We start from the raw sequence: 23,167 nt of genomic DNA on the forward strand, positions 1-23,167 counted from the left end.
TTCCTTTGTGATTTCCTCTTTAAGCCATTTTAAAAGTGGCCTGTTTAATTTCCACATATTGGTGAATTTTCCACTTCTCCCTCTGTTATGGAGTTCTAGGTCTGTTTCACTGTGTTCAGCCAAGATTGGATGATTTTAATATTTTTAAATTTATTAAAAATTGTTTTCTGACCTAACGTATAATCTATCTTGGAGAATGCACCACATGTACTAGAGAAGAATGTGTATTCTGCTACTGTTGGGTGAAATGTTCTAAATATGTCTGTTAGGTCTAATGTGTTTATAGTTATCATTCAAGTCTCCTATTTCCTTATTGATCTTCTGTCTAGATGTTTTATCCATTCTTGAAAGTGGTGTATTGAAGTCCCCTACTAGTAATAAAGTACCATTTATTTCTCTCTTCAAATCTGTCAGTGTTGGTTTCATATATTTTGGGGCTCTGTCTGTAGGTTCATATCTATTTATAATTGTTATGTCTTGTTGAATTGACCCTTTTCTCAGTGTTTATTGACCTTCTTTGCACTTCATGACAGTTTTTGACTTAAAGTCACTTTCGCCTGATATTTGTATAGCTATCTCAGCTCTCTTTTGGTTACTATTTGCATGATTTTTTTTCCCATTCTTTTACTTTGAACCTACTTGTGTCTTTGAATTTAATGTAGTCTCTTATAAACAGTTTATGCTTGGAGCTTACTTTTTTTATCCATTAGGTCAATCTCTGCCTTTTTACTGAAGGTTAATCCATTTACCTTCAAAGTCACTACTGATAATGTGGGACTTTCTTCTACCATTTTGCTAGTTGGTCTTTGTAAACATAGCTTTTCCCCTGCAATCATTCCATTAATGCCTACTTTCATATTTATTTGATTTTGTATAATACCATTTTGAGTCCCTTCTCATTCATTTCCTTCTGTAAATATTTTTCAAATTTTTCTTTGTGGTTACCATGGAGCTTAAGTTTACCATCCTAAACATATAATAACCACTTGATTTTATACCAAATGAACTTCAGTTGCATACAAAAACACTTCTGGTACCCTTCCATCCTCCCACCTTTTTATTATACTTGTTACAAATGATATATTTGTACATTTTATGTCTAAAACCATAGATTTAGCATCAGTATGTTTCATTTGCATTTCAGAACCTTAAGAAGTAAAATGTGGAGTTACACAATGAAATATGGAACAATAATACTGAGATTTATAGTAACCTATTTAGTTACATTTACCAGAATACTTAATTTCTTTGTGCTTCTTAAATCCACTTTCTATTGTCATTTCTTTGAGTCTGAGACATTGCTAGTAGCAAAGGTCTAGTGGTAATGAATACCCTCAGCTCTTTTTTATCTGGAAATGTCTTACTCTCTCCCTTATTTTTAAAGACAGTCCCACCAGATATATAATTCTTGATTGGAAATTGTTTTCTTTTAGCTTTAAAAAAAATTGGCCCACTGTCTTCTTGTCTCCATGGTTTCCCATGAGAAAATATCTGCCATTATTTATTTGAATGTTCTTCTGTGTTTCTCTCTTTCTTCACATTCTGGGATTTCCATAATGCATATATTGTATGTTTCATGGTGTCCCATATGTCTCTTAGTCTCTGATAACCTTCTTCTCAGCCTCAGTCATTTCAATTGTCTACTCATTCTTTCTTCTTCTAGCTCCAATCTGCTTTTGAAGTTGTCTTGGGAATTTTTATTTCAGTATGCCGTTTTCAACACCAGTATTTCCGTTTGATTCCTTTTTAAAATTTCTCTTTACTGAGATTCTCATATTCAGTAAACATTTTCCTGATATTCTTTATTTCTTTCTCTATTTTCCTTTATCTCCTTGATCATATATAAGATCATTTTTAAAGATCTTTATCTGGTATTTCAAAATCTGATCTTCTTCACTGATTGTTTCTGAATTTTTATCTTGTTCCTTTGAATGGGCTATCATTTCCTGGTTCTCCATTTGTTTTATAATCTTTGATTTCACACTAGACCTTGTGCTATTTTAATGTGATAGTCCTGTAACTTAGTGCTTGAGCTGTCTGTTTCCAGCTAGAGATATGACAGAGATTTCCTTGAGTGCAAAAAGCTAAGAAATATAAAGAAACCAATGCAAAAAAAAAATCTCCCTTCACAGTCTTCAGAAATTGGCTTCCAGTAGGATGGTGCTCTCCTTCAGAGGTTAGCCCTCCTATAAAGATCAGCTTGAGGAGAGAGTTAAGTACAGGATCCTTGCCATCTTCTCTGAGCCTGCATCTTTTCCTGAGCTTGCATTCACTCATGGCCTTAGGAATCCCCCCGTTTACAGGAATCTAAAGGTTCCCTCTACTCCATATGAAATAGACTTTCCCCCTCCTAGCTGCTCTATTATATGTCTTAAAGCTGTTTTGGCCTAATTGTTTCTCACACTGATTTTAACTGTCCACAGCCTGCTTTAGTATACAGGGCAAGTTCTGAGAGGACTAGTCAGAAATGAATTTCTTGGTTCAGTCATTCAGGTTTGTATGCAGGAGGTCAAGCCCAGGGAGGTTGACTGAATGTTTTGATTTTCCACAGAAACCACACGGGAGGTCAGCAGGAGTAGACAAGCCTTTAATACTTACAGGATCTGGTGGTGGCTGGCTGGGAGCTGCCTCACCACATCTCGGGGACTACAGCTTTATATAGGGAAATACATTGGGGGCGGGGGGGAGTGTTCATAGAGAGATCAGCACATTTTTGTGGCATAAGTAATGGGTATAATGTGAACAGGTACTGCTAATAATAAACTCGACTATAACCTACATGTGTAAATACAGGTTAGACAGCTTATTGTCCATTTTACTGTTTCTCCACCTGAAAGGTTTGGGTTGCTGGCCAGTTCAGCCCAGCAATCTATACTAATAAGAGGTGAGAGAGGGAAGCGGACATTCCATCTCCCCACAAGGTTGCTACCTGATAGAGTGGCACTGACATACTGGCATCCCAGATGCACATAGGTGTCCCTCTGCTCCCCCTGGAACGGGGCCAGTGATCTAAAATGTGTGTGTAGCCTGGTACTATACTCTGTTGGGGAGAGAGTAGTAAGGGCATCACAAGCTTCTTCTACTTTTTTAAAGTTGTGTCTTCTTAATTCAGGATTTTCCCAGTTAACTTAATCCCTAAACTATTTTCTGGAGTTTTGAGGAAGATAGTTCTGTCATTTTTTGCTTGTTGCTTAAACTCTCTGTGGGTAACAGCATTTTGGGGCATCTTATGCTGCCACTTTTTTATGACTGGAAGTACGAAGTTCACTTTTGAATGGCACAGACTGAAAGTTGGCTTTAATTACACCCTCCTTTTCTTTTGGAATGATTTTTCCATTACAATAGTAATAATATTCAATAAGAGTTTGAGAATAGAGAGGCTGGGCCTGAATATATGATGGTTAGGCATTTGTGCTTACTTGACACTTAGATACTACTTCTTTTTTATGATTTTCTTAGATGTTATTTGTTCAAATGCTTTATTTCTCAACTTATTCACAATACTATAGTATATGTTTGCATTGAGGCTTTTTGTCAATACTTGTAAAATGCTTTGAAATTTTTAAAAATATATTGAATTTAATAAATAATATTTAAACATATAACTTAATATATTTCCAATTTTTATTGTAAATCCCCAGTGGCCATTGTCCTTATATATGCTATGAATTGTGAATAAATTAATGTTGATGCTCTGTTAATACATTAATTTTATTTAATCATAAAAGTTCAGGACACACTCCCTTAAGTGGCTTATTTTCATAGAATTGAACTCTTTCTACACCCAAGTGAGTCCTTTCATTTCTTAATGGTTCTATAAGTAAGTATTTAGGCTTGACTTATTACCTAATCTTTGTAATTTTTATAAATACATTATATTAATGTGAATATAATAGTGAATAAAATTTCGTTTCATTTGGTGATAATAACCTATAAACCAGAGACAAATAAAGTACAGATAAAAGATTAAGAAGAAAATATAAATGGATCTGTCCATATGTTTTATCATGAGGAAAAGTGAAATAATAAGTGGATTTCCTATAATTTAATATAGACGAGGATATGGATATATATACACAAACACATTTCCATGCATCATGTATACCATGTACCATGTATTTGCATACATATGTATTTCAGTCAAAGGATACATTTATCCTTTGGTCCATTTTTTCCTGTGTGAGTGATTAGACATAAAATACTTTTTCATGTTTCTTATTCACACATCATTTTAATCATTATTTGCCAAAGTCTTGAGCAAAAGTTTAAAATTCAGTAATACAGAAAATTAATCCTGTGCTCAAATTATCTCTTGACATATATTGTGGATCATAAACTACCACTGCCATTCTTATGGTAAAGAAAATAAATATTAAATAAAGTTGCTCCATTAAAATCTACAGAGGCTTATCATAATTGGAATAATATATGCTAAATATGAATCCGGAGATTTATTATATGTATGACTCTACTAAATCTATTGTTACTCCACTTTCATGTTTTTGAAGAGCACATTTATCTTCAAATCTACAAATGATTATGTATCAATGAATTGCAAATCTATATCAAATATGTTATATATGCACCTATGAAATGTGAACAAAAAACAGCAAATTCCTATATATTTAAAAAGACTGGGGAGCAGATGTGGCCCAGGCAGTTGAGTGCCTGCTTCCCACATGGGAGGTCCTGGGTTCACACTCTGGTATCTCCTAAAAACAAAAGCAAACAACAAGTAAACAAATGAATAAAAACAGGTTGGAAGCCGATGTGGCTCAGTGGTTGAGCACCGGTTTCCTATATACAAGGTCCCAGGTTCAATCCCTGGCACCCAGTACCTTAAAAAAAAAAAAAGTCTCAGCAGAAGCCTGTAATTTACTTTTAAGCCTATAGATTTAACAAAACCAAGGAAATGTTTCATTTTGCAGGTGCACTCAAATTTAAAATGCCACCTCTGTTGATGTGTTGAAAACATATCCATTTTTTATTGCATCTTCCTTGAGGCAGTTCATTCATGCACAATGGACAAGGCTTTTGCGATTCCAATTACTTTCAAATTAATGGGAAAAAGAGAGTATCTCATATACTATCTCTCTTGTCCTACTACATATTATTTTATTCTTCTCAAGGAAATTCATAGCCAAATTAAAAATAGAAGTTAAAATTGCCTTTTAAACTGATTGAATTCCATTATTAAAAAAAAAAACCTAGGGGGCAAAATCAAAAGAACAATTTCCTTCTTATTTCTACTGAACCTCTATAATCCATCAACAAATAGAAAAAATTGCTAATTATATAATCAACAAAAATCATGTGTTACTCTTCTCTAATCTTTTTCTTCACCAATGACATTGTTTATATTAACATCATATCTACAGAAAATATTTTTTTCCTTTCACTTTTTCTTTTAAAGGATTATATAATTCAGTCTTACAGATATTTAGGTTACAAATAATCTCTATACATTAACTTTTTCATAAGGACATTTTAATATAATTTAAATTGAATTTCTACTAGGAAATATAACTCCATTAAAAATAGAGAAGTAATTTTCAAGGATAGATCATTGATTTTACTCTTCTAAGAATCTTGGGTATATAAATAATTTTAAACTGATTTTACAAAAATATTTTATAGATGTGTTTGGCTATTGTTTTTGTATATCATAGTTAGTTTTGAAATATTAAGAAAAATTATAAAAATTTGTTACTGTCAACATTTCTACAAGCCAGTGGTACTACTTAAAATTGCCACATCATAAACACTATATAAATGATTTTTAATTTGCTGTTGACACTGAAAAATAATAGGTTAAAAAATTGCTTTTGATTGTCATCTGATATGCAATTGATCTCTCCTTTTAAATATGATTGGAAACATTAGTTGTTCAGGAAATATTTGTTTGTTGATGAAATGAATCTCATTATTTGCTGTTTCTCTAAAAAAACACACTGTGCCATTAGAAACTCTTAGCTCATAGCCAGAATATTCTGTAGATATTTTCAAAGCCATTTAAAGTCACCCAATAACTACTAAATGAAGTATTTAAATATTTGTTTTACATTTGCAAAAGAAAATCTATTAGAAATTCAAAAATGTCTTAATTTTAAAAATCACTTTAATGCTATACTGGTATTGCAGATATTCTCAAGTACATTGCTTCTGTAATCATTCTTAACATTTAATTGCCTAGTTTCAACTCACAAATCACTGAAATGGTTTTGGAGAACATTCAAATACTTGCATCCTCTATGCTATAATTTTAAAAAATTGAAATAAAATTAGGTTCTGGTGTTCCAGTACATGCCTTAACATATCTGTGAATTTTGAACTATATGGATTTCAATCAAAATATGTAAAAACTGAAGAATTTATTTTTTACTAGTGGATTTTGCATACCATTTGATTTGTTGAATTATTGCTCTGAACATATTAATTCTTTGGCTTTTAGTCAAAGCAACCTATTTAATATGTTACAAATAATTTTCTGGTTCTTCTGATGAAACAGACAGAAGCAAAAAATTTCTGAGAGTTGAAATGCTGCAGAAACATTTTCTAATAATCCAAAATTTTCATGAACATGGCTAGTGACTTTAAATTTTTAATTTTTTAACTCTAAAACTGATCTGATATTTAAGCTTGTATGTTGGTTTCATTTCATTCCAACCTCATTCCTAGAGGTAAGACTTCTATCATGACCATCAGAGCCTTAAAATTAGCTAAAATTTGCAAAGGAACTTTAAAAATTCTGAAATCTATGATATCATAAAGGACATAACAGTAGAAAAAGTAGTAATATCGCTTTCAAGTTTATTATAGGCCACATGTGGGGCAAGAACAACAACAAAACAGCAATTAATAGAGACCACAGAGAAAAGTCATTATCACATGTGGGGCAAGAACAACAACAAAACGGTAATTAATAGAGACCACAGAGAAAAATGACTCACCTACCCTTGAAAAACTTTCCCTCTATGCATCTCTAAAGGACCAAGTCATTATTAGATATTACTTTGACCACTGAATACTGTAACTTCTTTTGCCATTTTCAGAATTGTATAACAGAATCGTCAAATGATTGTTACACCTGTGGTAGGCAGAGGATACATATGAACAAAGTAATAGGACAGACTGACAACACTAAAATGCAGTTTGATGGGGGGGGAAATGTGCAGCCACAGTGGTTAGATCGGTTGTGTAGACTATACTACTAGTTTTGAAAATGACTGGAAGAAAGAGGGATGATGAGAAGCAAACTACTTATTTTAGAGGGAAAGACATTTTCCCACTGCAGAGAGGGTTAAAAAAGAATCTCTCTATCCAAAAAGAGTAGGAAACATTTTTATCCTGACTTGCCTATCAGGTTTTGTCATTAACAAATCAAAATTCCTCAAAATGCTCTGTTATTCAATGAAGCATAAGAAAGGGAGTTGAAGTAGAAAACCCCCAGAGGCTACAGGATACATCCTTGAGGTCCTTTAAAAAGTGCATGCCTCTGGCAAGGTAGGCTTTCAATTCAGATTCTGCAGGTTGCAGTGTCTGCCCTAGGATCCGTTTACCTTATTCTAGGGCAGTAGCTTTCCAGCCTATCTCTTGGATAGGCTTTTCTCCTATGATTTAACCGAGTGGCTGTCCTGCCTGGGGATAGTGCTGCTAGATTTGTTTCATTATATTCATTTCTTAGTCAAAAATATTCCATTTATCCTCATTTTGCTTGGAATGAAATCCAAACGTTAGCCTCTCATTTAAACTCCACCCAGTCCTCATACCAATCTGCCTTTCCAGTTTTACACCTTACTGTGCCCCACTGTGTCCCTCATGTTCCATAATGTTCCCTATACAGACCAAACTTCTCCACTTTCTTAGTTTTAGAAATTAAGAAAAATTAATTTTAATTTAAGAAGCTAATTATATTGGATAACTGTTATGTACCAGAACCTGAACCCTTTCACATATATTATATTTTTGTTTCCACAAGATTGGTGTTATTGATTCCACTTTTTATAGCCGAGGAAACTGAGGTTTTGCGGGGGTGAATATTTGCTTTATATCACACAACTAGTAAAAGACAGGGCAAACTTTGTAAGAAACACCACATTGCCTGACACATTATTTTTTCTTTTTTCTTGTAGTGCTCTTGCCACTCTTGACAAAGCTTTAACTGGGCTTTCCTGCACTCAAATTTTCTGCTAGAAGGTTGTCTCTTCCTTCAATGTTTTCTTTACTATTTTGTCTGGACCTATTTTAAGACACTTACATCATAAATATTTATCACAACTATTAACGTCCATGTCCTATTTTTAAGTAAATTTTGAGGATTTTACTTGAATATTAACTACTTATAAGTAGAATATGTATATTTTAATTTTTGTACCCTTATTGAGTGCTTGTTGTAGCCCTCAGTCAATATTGTTAATGAAATAATTCATGAAAGAGTCACTAGGTCTTCCCTAAGAATATTCCCAAACTACAATTCAGTTATTAATAAGATAATATATAACAAAACAGCCATTATAGTGTCCTGAAATATTGTTGGAAGAAGGTGATGATGAAGATAATGACCATGCATTGAGCTTTCCTAGAGCAGCCATCACAGACATCAGAGATACCATTCCATCTCTAAAATACTGACTAATTCCCAGTGCCTGTTTTCAAATACCACATCAAGATTGGATAACAGCTTGCAGAGATTCTTTTCATTTTCCCACTGATGCTTTCTCACCCCCTCACAGTGTGTGTCTAGACATAAAGCCGTACATTCTGTTGACTCACAGCCTCCTGGAGCAAAGGCATTAGCAGCTGGGGTCTTTTGTGATATCATAAATTTTCTTCACGGTTTATTATGATGCCTTTTGCCTGAGTGGGTAGTAATGTTATTTACTGCTACTATATTAAAAACATAAAAGTGTAAATAACATTAATGCAGGTTTTTACTAGTTGTGATTACCTGTAACTGAATGCCCTTCATATCAGGATTGGTATAGAATATTTAAATGATATTACATGAATTTTTAATATAAGATCATGCATATAAATCATGGTTTCGAATTTAATATATCTGATACTAATAATTAGGTTAATTATAAAATAGAGGAGATAAGAAATAAATTAGTGATAGGACAATTTCTATAAACGAATTTTTCCATATAAGCATGAGACTAGTAAGTGAAAAATATAGGAGACTTAATTAAAGTCACTCATTATTTTATCTTAGATGAGTCATAAAAAGCACAATTCTGCCTGCTCCTTCACCAGGGGTATATTTGAAATATTTTATTAGGTATTAAGGGAAGAGTCCCCTAATTTTTTTAATATATTGTTACATGCTGCTAGTATAGATGTAATTAATTATTTGAGATTATTCTTGTAGATTACAAACACAATAATATCTTCCTTTAAAGATGTAGTATGAAGGAAAACAAAATCAAATATTAATTTCCAAATTTATATTAACTATCAAGTGATAAATTCCTAAATGATTAAACTACATAAGATCTATGACCAAAATGACCAGACCCTGAACTATTTTAAGTCAAATTTAATGAAAAAAATATTGGTTGAGTAGTCCGAGACTCAAATTCCTGAGTACATAAAAGAGAGGAAAGACATGAGTAAATCTTAGCCCCTGCTCTCAAAAAATGTATAATTTGCAGATACTATTTGGCAATAGTAATTGGAAGATTAGTTTTAAGAAGTGAACAAAAATTGAGCTCACTTAATGTGTTCAAAAAGGATAGTTACTACTATCATAAAGGTATTTCGTAAAGATTCCATTAAGGGGTTGCTCCTCTAAGACATAGTTCCAATTAGGATAATAACCTAGGAGGAGGATCACACAATCAATGGGTCTTCCAGGTCACCTAGCTGACAGAATAACTAGCATAGATAACATGGTGGAAAGTTTTGGCAGTGGATGCAATGAGAAACAGGTTCACATCCCAGCTTGGGCACTTAATAACTTTAGAACGGCTTAACATTTTAAAGCTTGTCTCCTTAACAGTTAACTGAGCATACAAATACATGCAGGACAAGATTATTCTGAAAATTAGATGAGTTGATTTGTAAAATGAATAGCATTTCCACAGACACAAATCAACAAAATATAGTGATTTCTATGATCTGATGGAATTCTTTGTGATTTGAGGTGGACCACAAGTATGTTTACTAAGAACTAGAAAGCTATTGGTGAAATAAACAGTTTAAATAATGCTTATAGAAATTCATTTTCATATAGAGAAGGAAAAAATGAAAGCAATAAGCATTATTCTGATGTTAATAATTATTCCTTCCTCCTGAATATTAGAACCTATAGCCTGGAATGATTTATTCTAGTTCTGGTGTGTTTGTGCTTTCCTGCTTTATAAGGCCTATGTTGGACATTACTGGATTTATTCTTCTATGTCAGTTGTGAAAGGTGAATTGCAGACACCTCTGTATCTCTTTCTGTAATTTGGCTAAACTTTAATCATTAGGTCACAAAATGCCTCTGCCCTAACTACAGCACTGCTTTGTTTGTATTATCTACTTTAATTCCTTTTACTCTTTATTATTATTGCTGCTATTATGATAACTTATTTGTTAAAGAACAAATTTATGTGGTCCTTGGTGGTTTCTTATAATTTGAGAAGCTACTTTTGTCAATCTCACAACTCTTTATGATTACTGTATATTGATGGTAAGAAGAGATTTTTTCATGTCATCATGGGTTTAAGTAAGAAAAGAATAGCTTATAAAGTGCTGATAGAAACATAAAAGGTTTATTTTTTTGTCAGTTTTCCTGCTTCATATTCTAAGTTTCTGTTGTACTTTAAAAGATCAGACTGACCACTCATTCACCCTGTAGCTGCAGATTATTCCTAGACTCTCAGCCATGACTTTACTTTTTAATTTCATTCCCTTTAGATATAATTGTTATAAAAATGTAATAATAACTAACATTTTAAATGCCTCCTAGGCACTGTGATAAGCTCGTTGCCTACACTATATCACTTAGCTATTACATATACATGTTAATTTCTGAATGAATTAAAAGTACCTGTATCATTTAGATTAGACTACCATAGTATATCCAAACAAAACAAGTGTTATCGCAACATCAATTTTTAAAATAAAAGGAAAGCAACAATGTTTAATCTCACCCTCACCTCCCAAAATATTGGTCCTTGCTGCCTAAAGAATTATGTTGAGGATGCTTTTGCATTCTCAGCAAGGTCAGGAAGGGAAAAAATATAGGGATTGGGTTAGTTTACTGTGGCTGCTGTAACAAATTGCCATGACTTGTTGTTTTAAACAAACAGAAATATTACTTCATAATTTGGAAGCCAGAAGTCTGAAATCAAATTGTTGACAGGGCAGCATTCCCTTCCAGAGGCTCTAGGAGAGAATCCATTCCTTGGCTCTTGCAGCTTCTGGTGGCTGCTGTTGTTCCTTGGCTTGTGGCTACATCACTCTAATCTCTGCCCTTGTCCTCACATTGCCTTCACCTCTTTGGTCTGTAAAATCTTCCTCTGTCTCTCTCTTATAAGGATACTTATAACGGCATTTAAGGCCCACTTGGATATTCCAGAATAATCTCCTCATCTCAGGAGCCTTAACTTAAATCACATTTGCACAGACTGTTTGTCCATAAAAGTTATCAACCACAGATTCCTGGGATTAGGATGTAGACATTTCTTTGGGAGCTCTTATCGCGCTACCACATTGACTGATTAGCAATATCTGGTATGGAGGACAGGGGGAAGTTGGTGGCAGGAATACAATATATTTACCATTAGTGACCTAGTCTCTTGTTTTACGAATAAGGGTAAGTGACTTGTTCAGATCACTGAATAGGAAAAATCCTAGCAGGAAACAGGTGGCACCCTAATTTGGGGTAAATAGGGAGACTTTAGCAAAGGGGCTCTTTATGAAGTTATGAGCAGAAATGAGGGATACCAACAAACTTTGTTGAGTAGGTCCAAGTCTAGTAACAGCAACACTGACCTACTGGCCTTGAAAGAGCAGGGAGAGTGTTACCCTGAACTGACAGCAGCCATGACCTTTGGAAGAATACTGCAGGAAAGCAGGCAGGAGACTGAGGAAATAATACCAACCTCACTTTTCTTCTCCCTTTAATATTCTGCTGTTGCCTTTTGTTGACTGAACCCGGCTGAGAGCCAGGGTCAAGGTAGCCTGTTGTCATCATCCATTTGGTTCAACTTGGTGGGCTCATGGCAGGGTAAAGAAGGGTGGAGAGTAGATTTGGAGAGGCAAAGAGAAATCTCCAGGCTAATCACACAGATCACTAGTGTCACAAGTGTGTGCATAATCTAAATTTCTTTATTCAAAAATTTATCACAATTTTCAGCACATCAAATGCAATCGAACAAATTGAGTATATGCAATGTCATAGTTTGTGAGTTGTTTTCACAAATAGCACATAATGGCTTCAAAAATGGGGATTTATTGACTCATAGTTTTAAGGCTAGAAGAAATATAACATCAATATATCAACAGGGCTTGCTCTCTCCCCAAAGAGTCTAGTGTTCTTGTGCTGGCTGTTGATAATCCTTGGGATTTCTTGGTTTGCATTTCTGTCTGCAGTCACATGGTAATATTCTCTGTTTCTGGTTTCTGTGATTTCCAGGTTCTTTTTATAAGGCCTCCATTAATCCAGATTAAGGCCTACCCTTAATCAGTTGGCCATACCTTAACAGAATATAACACCTTTGAAAGGTTCTATTTACAAGATGTTCACACCCACAAGGATACAGATTAAGATTAAGAACATGTGTTTACTGGTCTACATAATTTAGCCTACACCAAGCAATGCTAGGGTTCTCTATGTGACACTCCAAGAAATCCCAAGGATTTTATTTTGGTAGGTTATAACAAAAAAAAAAAAGACTGGAGTTAAGGCAAAAAAATAAGCAGACTTTTACAAGAACAATATGAACCTGAATATTTAGGACTCAGAATGAAAATACACAGAAGAATGAAGATTCAAGCTTCATTGGGATAAACAATTAGTAGCACTTGGCAAATTATTACATATGAAGAAGAATGGAAAATAATGTAATAGAGAATGCCAAATATGAATCTAAGATTTTTAAGCCAAGCAAGAAAATGTTTTGCAATTTACAAAAACTAGTAAAGTGTGGCAGGTGAGCTAGTTTGGGGAATAATTTACTTTGTGTCTTAAATTTGAAGTCCAGTAGGATGTCTGTGTCAAGATGAGTAGAAGGCTTTCAAAATGCGGGTTGATGGTTGGATAGAGGAGACAAAGAAGGGAAGCTATATAACGATTCTGTTCATTTATTTATGAAATTTTATAATTATATCACATCCTTACTATGAGCCAAACACTCTACAATGATTTGGTGACAGACCAATAAATATGGTTGAATACTATTGCTATATTCAGTTAAACCATTGGAGATGGCAGATAGTTAACAAGTAGCACTAAGAAAATGGAATTGGTGTTATGACATATGATGTAAACATATAGAAAGTCCTAGTAGTTCCTACTTAGATGACAGTTGAAAATACAGGGGTGGATGAGAAAACCAAGAATATGGGCACAGCATAATTCTCCCATTTGGGAAGGCAAACGTATTTTAGACATGGCATTAATAGTTTTTATTTTCGATCTTGAGGGGAAAAAAAGTGCTGTTTACACTGCTTCTGATAAAACTAGCCATGAAAAACCACAGAGTTTAGAGCTGATTCCATGGTTTTTTGACAACTCTATTATATTTCTTAAATTTACAAAATATTTCTCTCTCTGGGAGGTTGAAGAACAAATCTACATGGATGCAGGAGATTACAGACCAAAGAAAAGAATGTTAGGGTCAAAGCCATGGAGCTGCATTAGTCAGCCAAAGGGTTGCTAATGCAAAGTACCAGAAATCTATTGAATTTTATAAAAGGTATTTAGCTGGGGTAAAAGCTTATAGTTTCAAGGTCGTGAAAAGCCCAACTCAAGGTTGCTTTTTCACCAAAGTCAGCTGCTATGTGTTGAAGCAAGGTGGTTCCTGATCTCTGCCTGTTTCTGCCTTCCCCTCTGGGCTTCCTCCAACTCTTTAGGCCCACCTTCCTCCTGATTTCAGCTGCAGGCTGGCGTAGGGCTCGTCTCTCAGGGCTTCCTGTATCAGTCTCTGCTCTTTTCCCAAGGTCAGCTGTAAACCATCAGGCAACATGGTTCACCTCTGCTAGGGGCTTTAGCTGTTTGATCTTTCTCCTTTCTTTCTCATGGCTGAATCAAAAATGAAAAATTTCTTTCTTCCATGTATCTTGAGTATCTGTTTATATCAGACCCTGCAAGGGGCAGGGCCCCAACCTGAGTCAAGCCTTAGTGACACAGTCTGTTAAAAAAACTCTGGTCGTAACAGGTAATCTACTCAAAGGCCCCTCAACTGAATTTGATGCAATCAAAATGTATCACACCCAGAGTATAGATTAGTTTACAAATATAATCTTTTTTTTCTTTTTGGGAGTCATGAAATTATGAAATTATCTCAAACTACCCACAATATCATTTCCACATTTAAGAGATGCAGGGGGGGCGGGGGGGGGGGGGGGGGGGGGGGGTGGAGAGAACCAGGTGCCAATAGTTGAAACAAGAGCACGTAGAGACTGAAGAATTGGGATTGAGTAAAATATTAACATCAGCCACAGACAGATTTTGAAAAAGCAGGGTGGTCAGTGACGTCAAACATTGCAGAAATGTCAGTAAAATTGGAGGGGCCAGGGAGACCTGTTGAGTTTGAGTAGAAGTGGGTATTGGTGAGTTTTTCAAGAGTCACTTAATTAGTGAGAATTCACAAAAGCATTTGGACTTCCAAAACCAAGATTATGACCCTTCTGACCTTTGGAGTTAGCATTTTTTCTATATAATTTCTCATTAGGTGGCCATATCTTAGATTCAGATATTATTTACAACGGTGAAAGATGTAAGAAAATCAGAGTTCGAAGTACTGAATGATGATTTAAAAAAATAGTCAAAGTGGGAATAGAAAATATTCCCAAAATAGAGATGTGGCAAAATTGAATTCCATTTTCAGAATGGAGGCACCTAAACAGATGTAAATTCAGGGAGGGTGCCAATATGGAGTGAAGGTGAATTATACATTAGATAAATGATAGTAAAATGATTTAAGAGAACAGAATGGAATGATGTCAAAATTATATTTTACTGAGCAAAACTTGTGAACATATAGATTTTTTTCTTCTTCTAGAGATAGAGGTTTGAGTAAATGTAATAAGGAGTCAATAAGAAAAACAACATAAGGCTATGTTTATAGGACCAGCTCAGGAGACTTAGGACAAATCCCTATAAATTCATGCCTTTTAAAAAAAAAAGATTTATTTTATTTATTTCTCTCCCCTTCCCCGCCCTGCCCCAGTTGTCTGCTCTCTGTGTCCATTTGCTGCATGTTCTTTGTTCACTTCTGTTGTTGTCAGCGATACCAGGAATCTGGGTTTCTTTTTGTTGTGTCCATCTTATGTCAGCTCTCCGTGTGTGCAGCACAATTCTTGGGCAGGCTTTCTTTCGTGCTGGGCAGCTCTTTCTTTCGTGCTGGGCAGCTCTCCTTACGGCACGCACTCCTTGCTGTGGGGCGCCGCTGCACAGGAATACCCCTACATGGCACGGCACTCCTTGCGCGCATCAGCACTGCGCATGGGCCAGCTCCACATGGGTCAAGGAGGCCCGGGGTTTGAACCACGGACCTCCCACGTGGGAGGCTGACGCCCTATCCACTGGGCCAAGTCCGCTTCCCCCATGCCCTCTTCTAACAACATATTTCAGTTTGAGAATGAAGATGGCAGGAGTTGCCTTTGGTCAAAGAGTACCAAGATGGAAATATCAACAGGGAGAAAATTATATGGTGGCAGGAAAAGCTTTATTGTAATAGTTAACACTGGAGCTCAACTTAGGATAGAAGGTGAATAAAGTATAACAGAGAGAAAAGATTATGAATAAATCTAGTCTTCTTCCCAGCACTGCAAGGCCCTACATTTTCTGGCCCCTACCTGTCTTTCAAATTTCATATCATGCCACTCCAGTTCTTGCTACATTCTAGGTACATAAGCCTTCTGAGAGTTTCTAAAATGTGTCAGGTCTTTGTTCTTACCATTGCTTTATCTCGAATATTCTTTTCTGGTATTTATATATCTGGCTTCTTCTCATAATTCAGGTCTCTTTCCTGACTACCCTTATCCAAAAGTAACTCTGTAACCATCATTTTATTACCTATCACATTACGCTGTGTATTTTCTTCATAATCTTCAACATACTTAATTTATATATTTGGTTTGGTTTATTTGGATTTCCTGTTGAATAATTGCCTTTCACCCTAGACTGTTAACTTCATGAGGTTAGACATGATAATATAGACACAGCTTTACTCATAGTGCCAGGCCCAAAGCAGATCCTCATTAAATAAATTATAACTAAAGTGACAGGAAATTATAGTAAGAATGGAGGGAAATTCTCTTTAACCAGAAGGTGGGGACAAGGAGAAAACACAGAAAGTAAAATTCTTCAGAATGATTTTGATTGTTTAGCAGTTCTAAGTAATATCTAAATCTGAAATATGGCTATCCAAAGGGAATGATGTAGAATGGAGGAGAAAAAGGTCATAATCTTGATTGTTGAAGTTGATAAAAATGATCCCCCAAATTGGAAAGGGGTGTTAAAGCCACTGAGCAAGATAGACAAACTCAAACTGACAGCATATTAATTTATGCTGTTCACCTGCTTGCTCAAGTAAATTGTTATTGTAGACACAAAGTAACAGATAGAGATTCCCTTTTTTTTATTATCTGGGTACCATTTGTAGCAAACCAGGTTTGTAAAACATTATTATGGACCTGTAATTTTATTTTGTTTTTCATCATTCCCATCATTTTTTTTTGTTTTTTTCATCACCATCATCCTCACTATCTTTAGTAGAAGCATTTATTTTAAGTGCTTACAAATCTTCTGAATACTGCATTAAACACAGTTTTATATGGCTACATTATTGTCCATCTTTTCTTTTCCTCTATCCCTCTTTTATCTTCCTTATCCCTGATGCAATGAGATTTCCTCCATTTACAGCTAGGGGTGTTGAATTAATTATCCTTAGACATGATGAATAGTAAATGTTTGGCTGAAGTTAACATTAAAAAAAAAAACAAAATAGCCCATAAGCTTTCACTGGCCATATGTGTGTTTTCCTTTTCTTTTTGTGAAACCACTACCACAAATAAGTAAGAAAACAAGTTTAAGTAGCAAGGTATAAACATCTGATGGCTAGGCAAAATGATACCTTAATGTGACAAGTGGTATTGCTCACTTTTATTATTACACCGAAGTGTCTTCCCTTCAGACCAAAATAGAAATACAAATCTCATATGGATAGATACACATGCTTCAGGGCTTTTTGTCTATGCCCTGATCATCCCTTGGTAGTTTTAAAAAAAAGTCCTTATTTAAACCAGACCTCATCATAAAGAAAATTCTTTTGCTTTATAGTTTTCAGTATAGTATCTGTTACATTCTTTCCCCATGTACAATAAGAAAATTCCTTAATTCACCTATAAGAAAAAATTTATAAGGCAAGAAAGGAAACGAAAGGCAGAAACTTCTTTTATGTCTGAAAATAAATAATGTATCTGTCGAATTTTATTTATTGCAATGGCCTTCCACAGAATTTTCAAGTGACAGCAGCACAGATTCCAAAATTGCTTTCATGAGACCCCACACAGAGTTAGGTAAAATAGTACATTATTACTTTTAACACAGAGTAATTTATTGAAATCCAACACTCCATGATTAAAATATTGTTTTTTTTTTACCTTCTGTCCTACTCATCACTCAATGAATCTACATTCCCTTTTTTTATTTATTCCCCTATACCCCAAAAGAGCCATCTGCTATTTCCTTTATGAAAAAATAAAACCTACAATTAGTGTCTTGTTCATTTTTTCTTTCTCAACGAAAAAAAAAAAGGCAACTATTATGCAAATACACTGCAATTTGGTTTCAAATACTCTTTGTAGTGTGATGAGCAATTATCCTTAATACAAACCCAGCTTTTTTTCCAGGACTTACTGATAGATTTTTTTAAAGGGAACTATCATGCGACTTTTTTACATTCCTCTCATGTAAACTTTTCATATGCATATTTAAAATGGAATTATCATTACTCACTGAGTTGCAGAGGAAAAAAAAATCTGTTTATACATTTTATTCTGAAAAAGAAGTCTGAAATAACCCCAAAACCACCTTTCACCTTAAGTTTTAGTATTTTCTTTACTCGAAGAAATAGCCTGCATCAAATGCAAATCTCAGTGAATCAGAGAAAAAATGTTTTCTGTGACTATTTCTGAAAGCATATTTTAAGCAATAGCAGTTTATCTTTAAGCACAATTTATTGTTTGATTGTAGCTGGTCTTTGGGAACTAAACTATGACGACCCAGTTCATTCAGGTATTGGCTAATGTCAGGTATTTTGGAATGTCTTCTTGTTAACAAGAAAAGTACCTACAGTACTAGGTGTTGATGGAACTGAAGTACAAATGATGATAATTTTACTGTCATAAGAAATAACTCTACAATAGGAATCAGAAATCTTGAGTCTTAAAACTAATCCTGCTACTTACTAGTGCTATGATTTGGGGCAATAATCTCACTCAAGCTTCCCCGCCCCCCTCATTTTACAGCTGGAATGCTACCTCTTTGCTTTGTAAGGTTATAATAAGAACCAAACAACTGTTACATATTGCTTTTGCCAAGGTCATAGATACACATTTGATGGAGACATGAAAATGTACCAGAGTTGCCAATTTCCTATCTTAACTTCACCTGGGGAGGTTTATACAAATGCAGATTCCTAAGATCCACTTCTAGACCTGAAACTGCACTTGTAATGACCACCCCAAGTGATTGTTATGCACATGAAAAATTAATGCATGTGAGAAATATTTAAGTTTACTATCAAATATCTACCTTAATTAACATTAACATTAATTTGATATTAGGTATTAACTTTAGATATAGATTGTTAATTAAGTTAGATATTTATTTGATTAGGTAGTTTTGCTCATTTGTTAGTGTATATGTATGTATTTCTTTGTGTGCATAATATACTTCAGTGAAAGTACCCTCTGGTTTACAGTGTGAATATAAGCAATTAATACTAGGTTAAATAATAGGTAATTTAAGTACATTCTTGCCTGTCCTCTTCTTATAATTACTTGCTATATTCATTTAGAATGTTCACTGAAATATGCAGTAAGCGAAACCAAAATGTTTCCACTTTGTGGATCCTGATGGGGCCACATTATTAACTCAAGTTTCAGTCTTTTCTTATTATGCAGAATCTCCAACCTCCGAAGAAGTTGCCCCAGATATTTTGGAAGTGGATAGACATTACTTATGTACCCATAAACCAGTCTCCCCGTTGCAGTCAGCCTGGGGCATCTACAGAGTCATTCCCTATCAACACTTGTCCCCAGGTGGAGGTTCTCAGCTTTCTGAGGCACTGGGCTCAGGCCCACCTCTGCCCTTGCTGAATGGTACCACCCAAGGAGGCCAGTGTCCTTGCTCAGGGTGATAATTTCCAGTGCTCCCTGAGGTGCCAGTCCTCAAGATGCTACAGTAGTGGTGGGCTAAGCAAGAAAATTTAGAAGCTGATGCTCACACCCTTCTCTGTGTCTCAGATGATCCACTGGGGTAGTTCAGGAAGGGGGAATTGGAGGACATAAGCTACTTGGAACCCATCAGGAAAACAACTTCAGTTTCTTCCCACAAGTGCTCAAAAAAAAACAAAAAAAAAAACAAAACCCAAACACAAAAATTCCTTCAAGCTAGGGTGATCCATCAGACCATTTTATCACCTTGAGTCTTCTGTTTGGCCTTGAATCACTCCTTTCCTCAAGCATGTGCCCACATTGCCCCTCTTTTCCTTTACTCTGGATCCAGTAAGTTCATATACTCCATCAAAAACACCATGTAATTGTGAATAATCTTTAGACTCAGCTGAGCTCAACACCTCTGAAATAGTAGTGGAGGAATAAAAGTGGAAAATGTCTTCCCAAATATCTTGAAATAATAATAATGAAAGTCGAGTACTTCTACAGGCCAATGATGAAAGACAGCAGTGTTTTCCTACCCTCCTCTCCTTTCCCTGTACCCATTTTCCCTGCCCAAACCAATCACTTTCAACTTTTCAGCAATTTCTTCTAATTCCTTGTGCCTGAGTAATGTATGTACACTGTCAAATCTTAATTTTTCTGTTTTAAGCATCATTTACTGATCTCCACTATGACAGCAGGAATGTAGCTTTCACTCCTTTCCCATCACCACCTTGCAGAAGTTCACCGCTTCCCCCCTTTTCTAATGTAGTCATGTGGCTCTTTTTATTTCCACAGTTCATGTTTACATTGTTATGATTATGTAACTAGTCACAGCTATGCTATGTAATAAACACAACTCCCTTTTTTTGTACATGTTTGTACTTTACCTCAAATTAATTTCTTCTTTTTACATTTGCTTTGTTCAATTCTCTGCTAGAAAACACATATTCTGTCAATGCTTTTTTAAACTTATTGGGTATCCTATAATTCCATCTTCTAGGATCATCTTTCCCAGAGCATTATGTTCTGCTTCAGTCTGCAATGATATACAGCTTTTATTCAAGAATATCTCTCATAGTAGATCCTGGTTTCGTGGATTCAATGTACTCAGATCTACTCCCTCCCCCTCCCTTTTGTTTTTTGAATAAATACATCTAACAGAGAAAGGAAGCATGGAAGGTAAATTATTTTAAGACCTGGAATATTTGAACATGTCTTTGACATATACATTCAATTTAACTCTTGCTATACAAAATTCTAGATTTTAAAAAATAAACAACAACAAAACACACCTCTTTCCCTCAGAATTTTGTTCATGGGTCTACTTAGGATAAGAAACTGGAGGGTGATTCCAATTTTTACCATATATAAATATATATAATCCTTCCGTTTTCTCAGAGTACTTCTCTTTCCATTGTGTCTGGTATCCTCCAGGTCTGCCTCCTTTTTGTTTATCTTCTGAGGATAGAGCGGAAAAGAGGATCTGAAGTCTAAATGTTTCCTTGACACTTTGTATCAATCTTGCTGCAAACATCCCCTCTTCTGTTCCTCCTCCCCCAAATACTGAGGCCTGTGGTGCTAAAGGAGAGAACTGAACCTTTGATGGTGGACATTTGTGTGTAAATTGGGTTACCTCTCACTTTCCCACACTGCAAGGTTTGGCTTCAGATGTCTGGTGTTTGCTAAATCAGTTACCACTAGTAAACTACTTCCTTCTTCTGTTTCTATTCCTATTCCCTATTCTCTGCCTTTGTCTGTCTTACTTTTGTTTTAAATTCCTACACTGTCAGTATAGTGAAATTCAGAGGAAATGAAAATAAATGTGTGTATTCAATTTGTCATGTCCTCTTGACCAGAAGCTTGCCATCCTTTTCTGTTCTCAATATTTTGTTTTGAAAATTTTCAAAGCTACTTAAAATGTTCAAGAATAGTATAATGAATACTCTTATAGCTTTTACACAGATGTTAATCATTAATAATTTGCCACATATGTGCATACCCTCTCCCTCCCTCTCTACACACACATAGCCACAAGCATGCATACATATATACATATTTTTTCTCTCTTTCTCAGGATAAACCAATTGAAAGCAAGTTCAGACACAAGATTCTTCTTCATCCGTAAATATTTCAGGATCTCCGAAGAGTAAATAACATTCTTTTATACAACTCTATACTGTGATCACTCACAAATGTTTAATATTAATAGTACAATAATACATACTACACAGTCCATTTTCAGATCTCCCCAATTTTCCCAATCCAGGAGCCAAATATCTAGCATTGTCCTGTCTTTGTAGTGAACATTAGCTAGATAATTTCTCCTCCCTTTTTTGTCTCATAATATTGACATTTTACTGAGGTTAGGCCACTTTGCAGAATGTCCTACAACATGGATTTGTCTAGGTTTTTTTGTGATTTTTCAAGTTTAACATTATTGACAGTAATACTACATGGATGATGTTATGAAGTTTTTAAACGCGAATTTTTACCATTGTTTTCATAAGAGATCAGTAATGTTTTATTTGACTTTCCTTGTGAAAAAAAAAAACACATATCAAACCATATCATAGTACCTAAACATATCCTTTATGGTCAAACTTGTTTCACTTTGTAATAGACATTTTTACATTTTTTATAATCTGACAAGTTCTTGAATTCTGTGAGTTTTAAAATGAAATTACACTAAATAAAGTAAAAAATATGCAGAAAATATAAAAAGTTTAGTCTTCTATATGAAGTCACAATGAGCATAATGTTTTTTTAAATAAGTCTCAGTGTTTACAATCTATACCTATGTAGGCATGCTGACTCCACACCAATAACAAATGGCTTAAGTGTGGGTCACCTTGTTCTTGCAATAACTGCATTTGTATAGATTATTTCCACTCTAAAAATAAAGATCAAAGTGTAAAAGCCCACAATGTAAGTTTGGGTTCAATTTTAATTTATTTAGCAGTAAAGAAAATATAATACTGCCCATATTTCAAAAGAGAAAATATTGCTATTAATTTTATAAGCAGTTATTCAATGATATCTTCATTTTAACAAATGTATAGTCTTTGTTTTTCATTAAATTTCATTAGAATTAAATTACATTAAGGCTATATTAATTAGGATGTCTTTTCATTTTTAATTGATTCAATTGGGTGAAGGTACATTTTCAGAATCATTATCAGCACCATTGGCATAGTGCAAGTCACTTTGATTGTAAGGTAATTTGAAATGAATTGATGGCGTTACATTTATTTCTTACAGGAAGCTCTGATCATGGCAAGTATGGATCATCCACACCTAGTCCGGTTATTGGGTGTGTGTCTGAGCCCAACCATCCAGCTGGTTACACAGCTGATGCCCCATGGCTGCCTGTTGGATTATGTCCACGAACACAAGGATAACATTGGGTCACAGCTCCTGCTTAACTGGTGTGTTCAGATAGCTAAGGTAAGTGCTCATTATTTCACATGGAAATGACATTTCTGGGTTTATCTCCTAATCTAGAAGAGTTTGCATATGGACATCTTTCAGTAAAGTAAATTACATTTGGTATATCGAAAGTTATATA

General features: G+C 34.8%; 1 protein-coding gene across 9 annotated transcripts in view; it reads left to right on the forward strand.

Moving 5' to 3' along the window:
• ERBB4 (erb-b2 receptor tyrosine kinase 4) overlaps nt 1-23,167 on the forward strand; it is a 1,195,692-nt gene that overhangs the window by 981,900 nt on the left and 190,625 nt on the right. For all 9 annotated transcript variants that reach the window (XM_058300185.2, XM_058300187.2, XM_058300190.2 and 6 more), the window contains one exon: nt 22,861-23,046. In XM_058300185.2, the coding sequence (XP_058156168.1) occupies nt 22,861-23,046 (186 nt within the window). The remainder of the gene's footprint in view (nt 1-22,860; nt 23,047-23,167) is intronic.

The sequence above is a fragment of the Dasypus novemcinctus genome, chromosome 7 (genome assembly GCF_030445035.2).
Source record: "Dasypus novemcinctus isolate mDasNov1 chromosome 7, mDasNov1.1.hap2, whole genome shotgun sequence".
Lineage (NCBI taxonomy): Eukaryota > Metazoa > Chordata > Mammalia > Cingulata > Dasypodidae > Dasypus > Dasypus novemcinctus.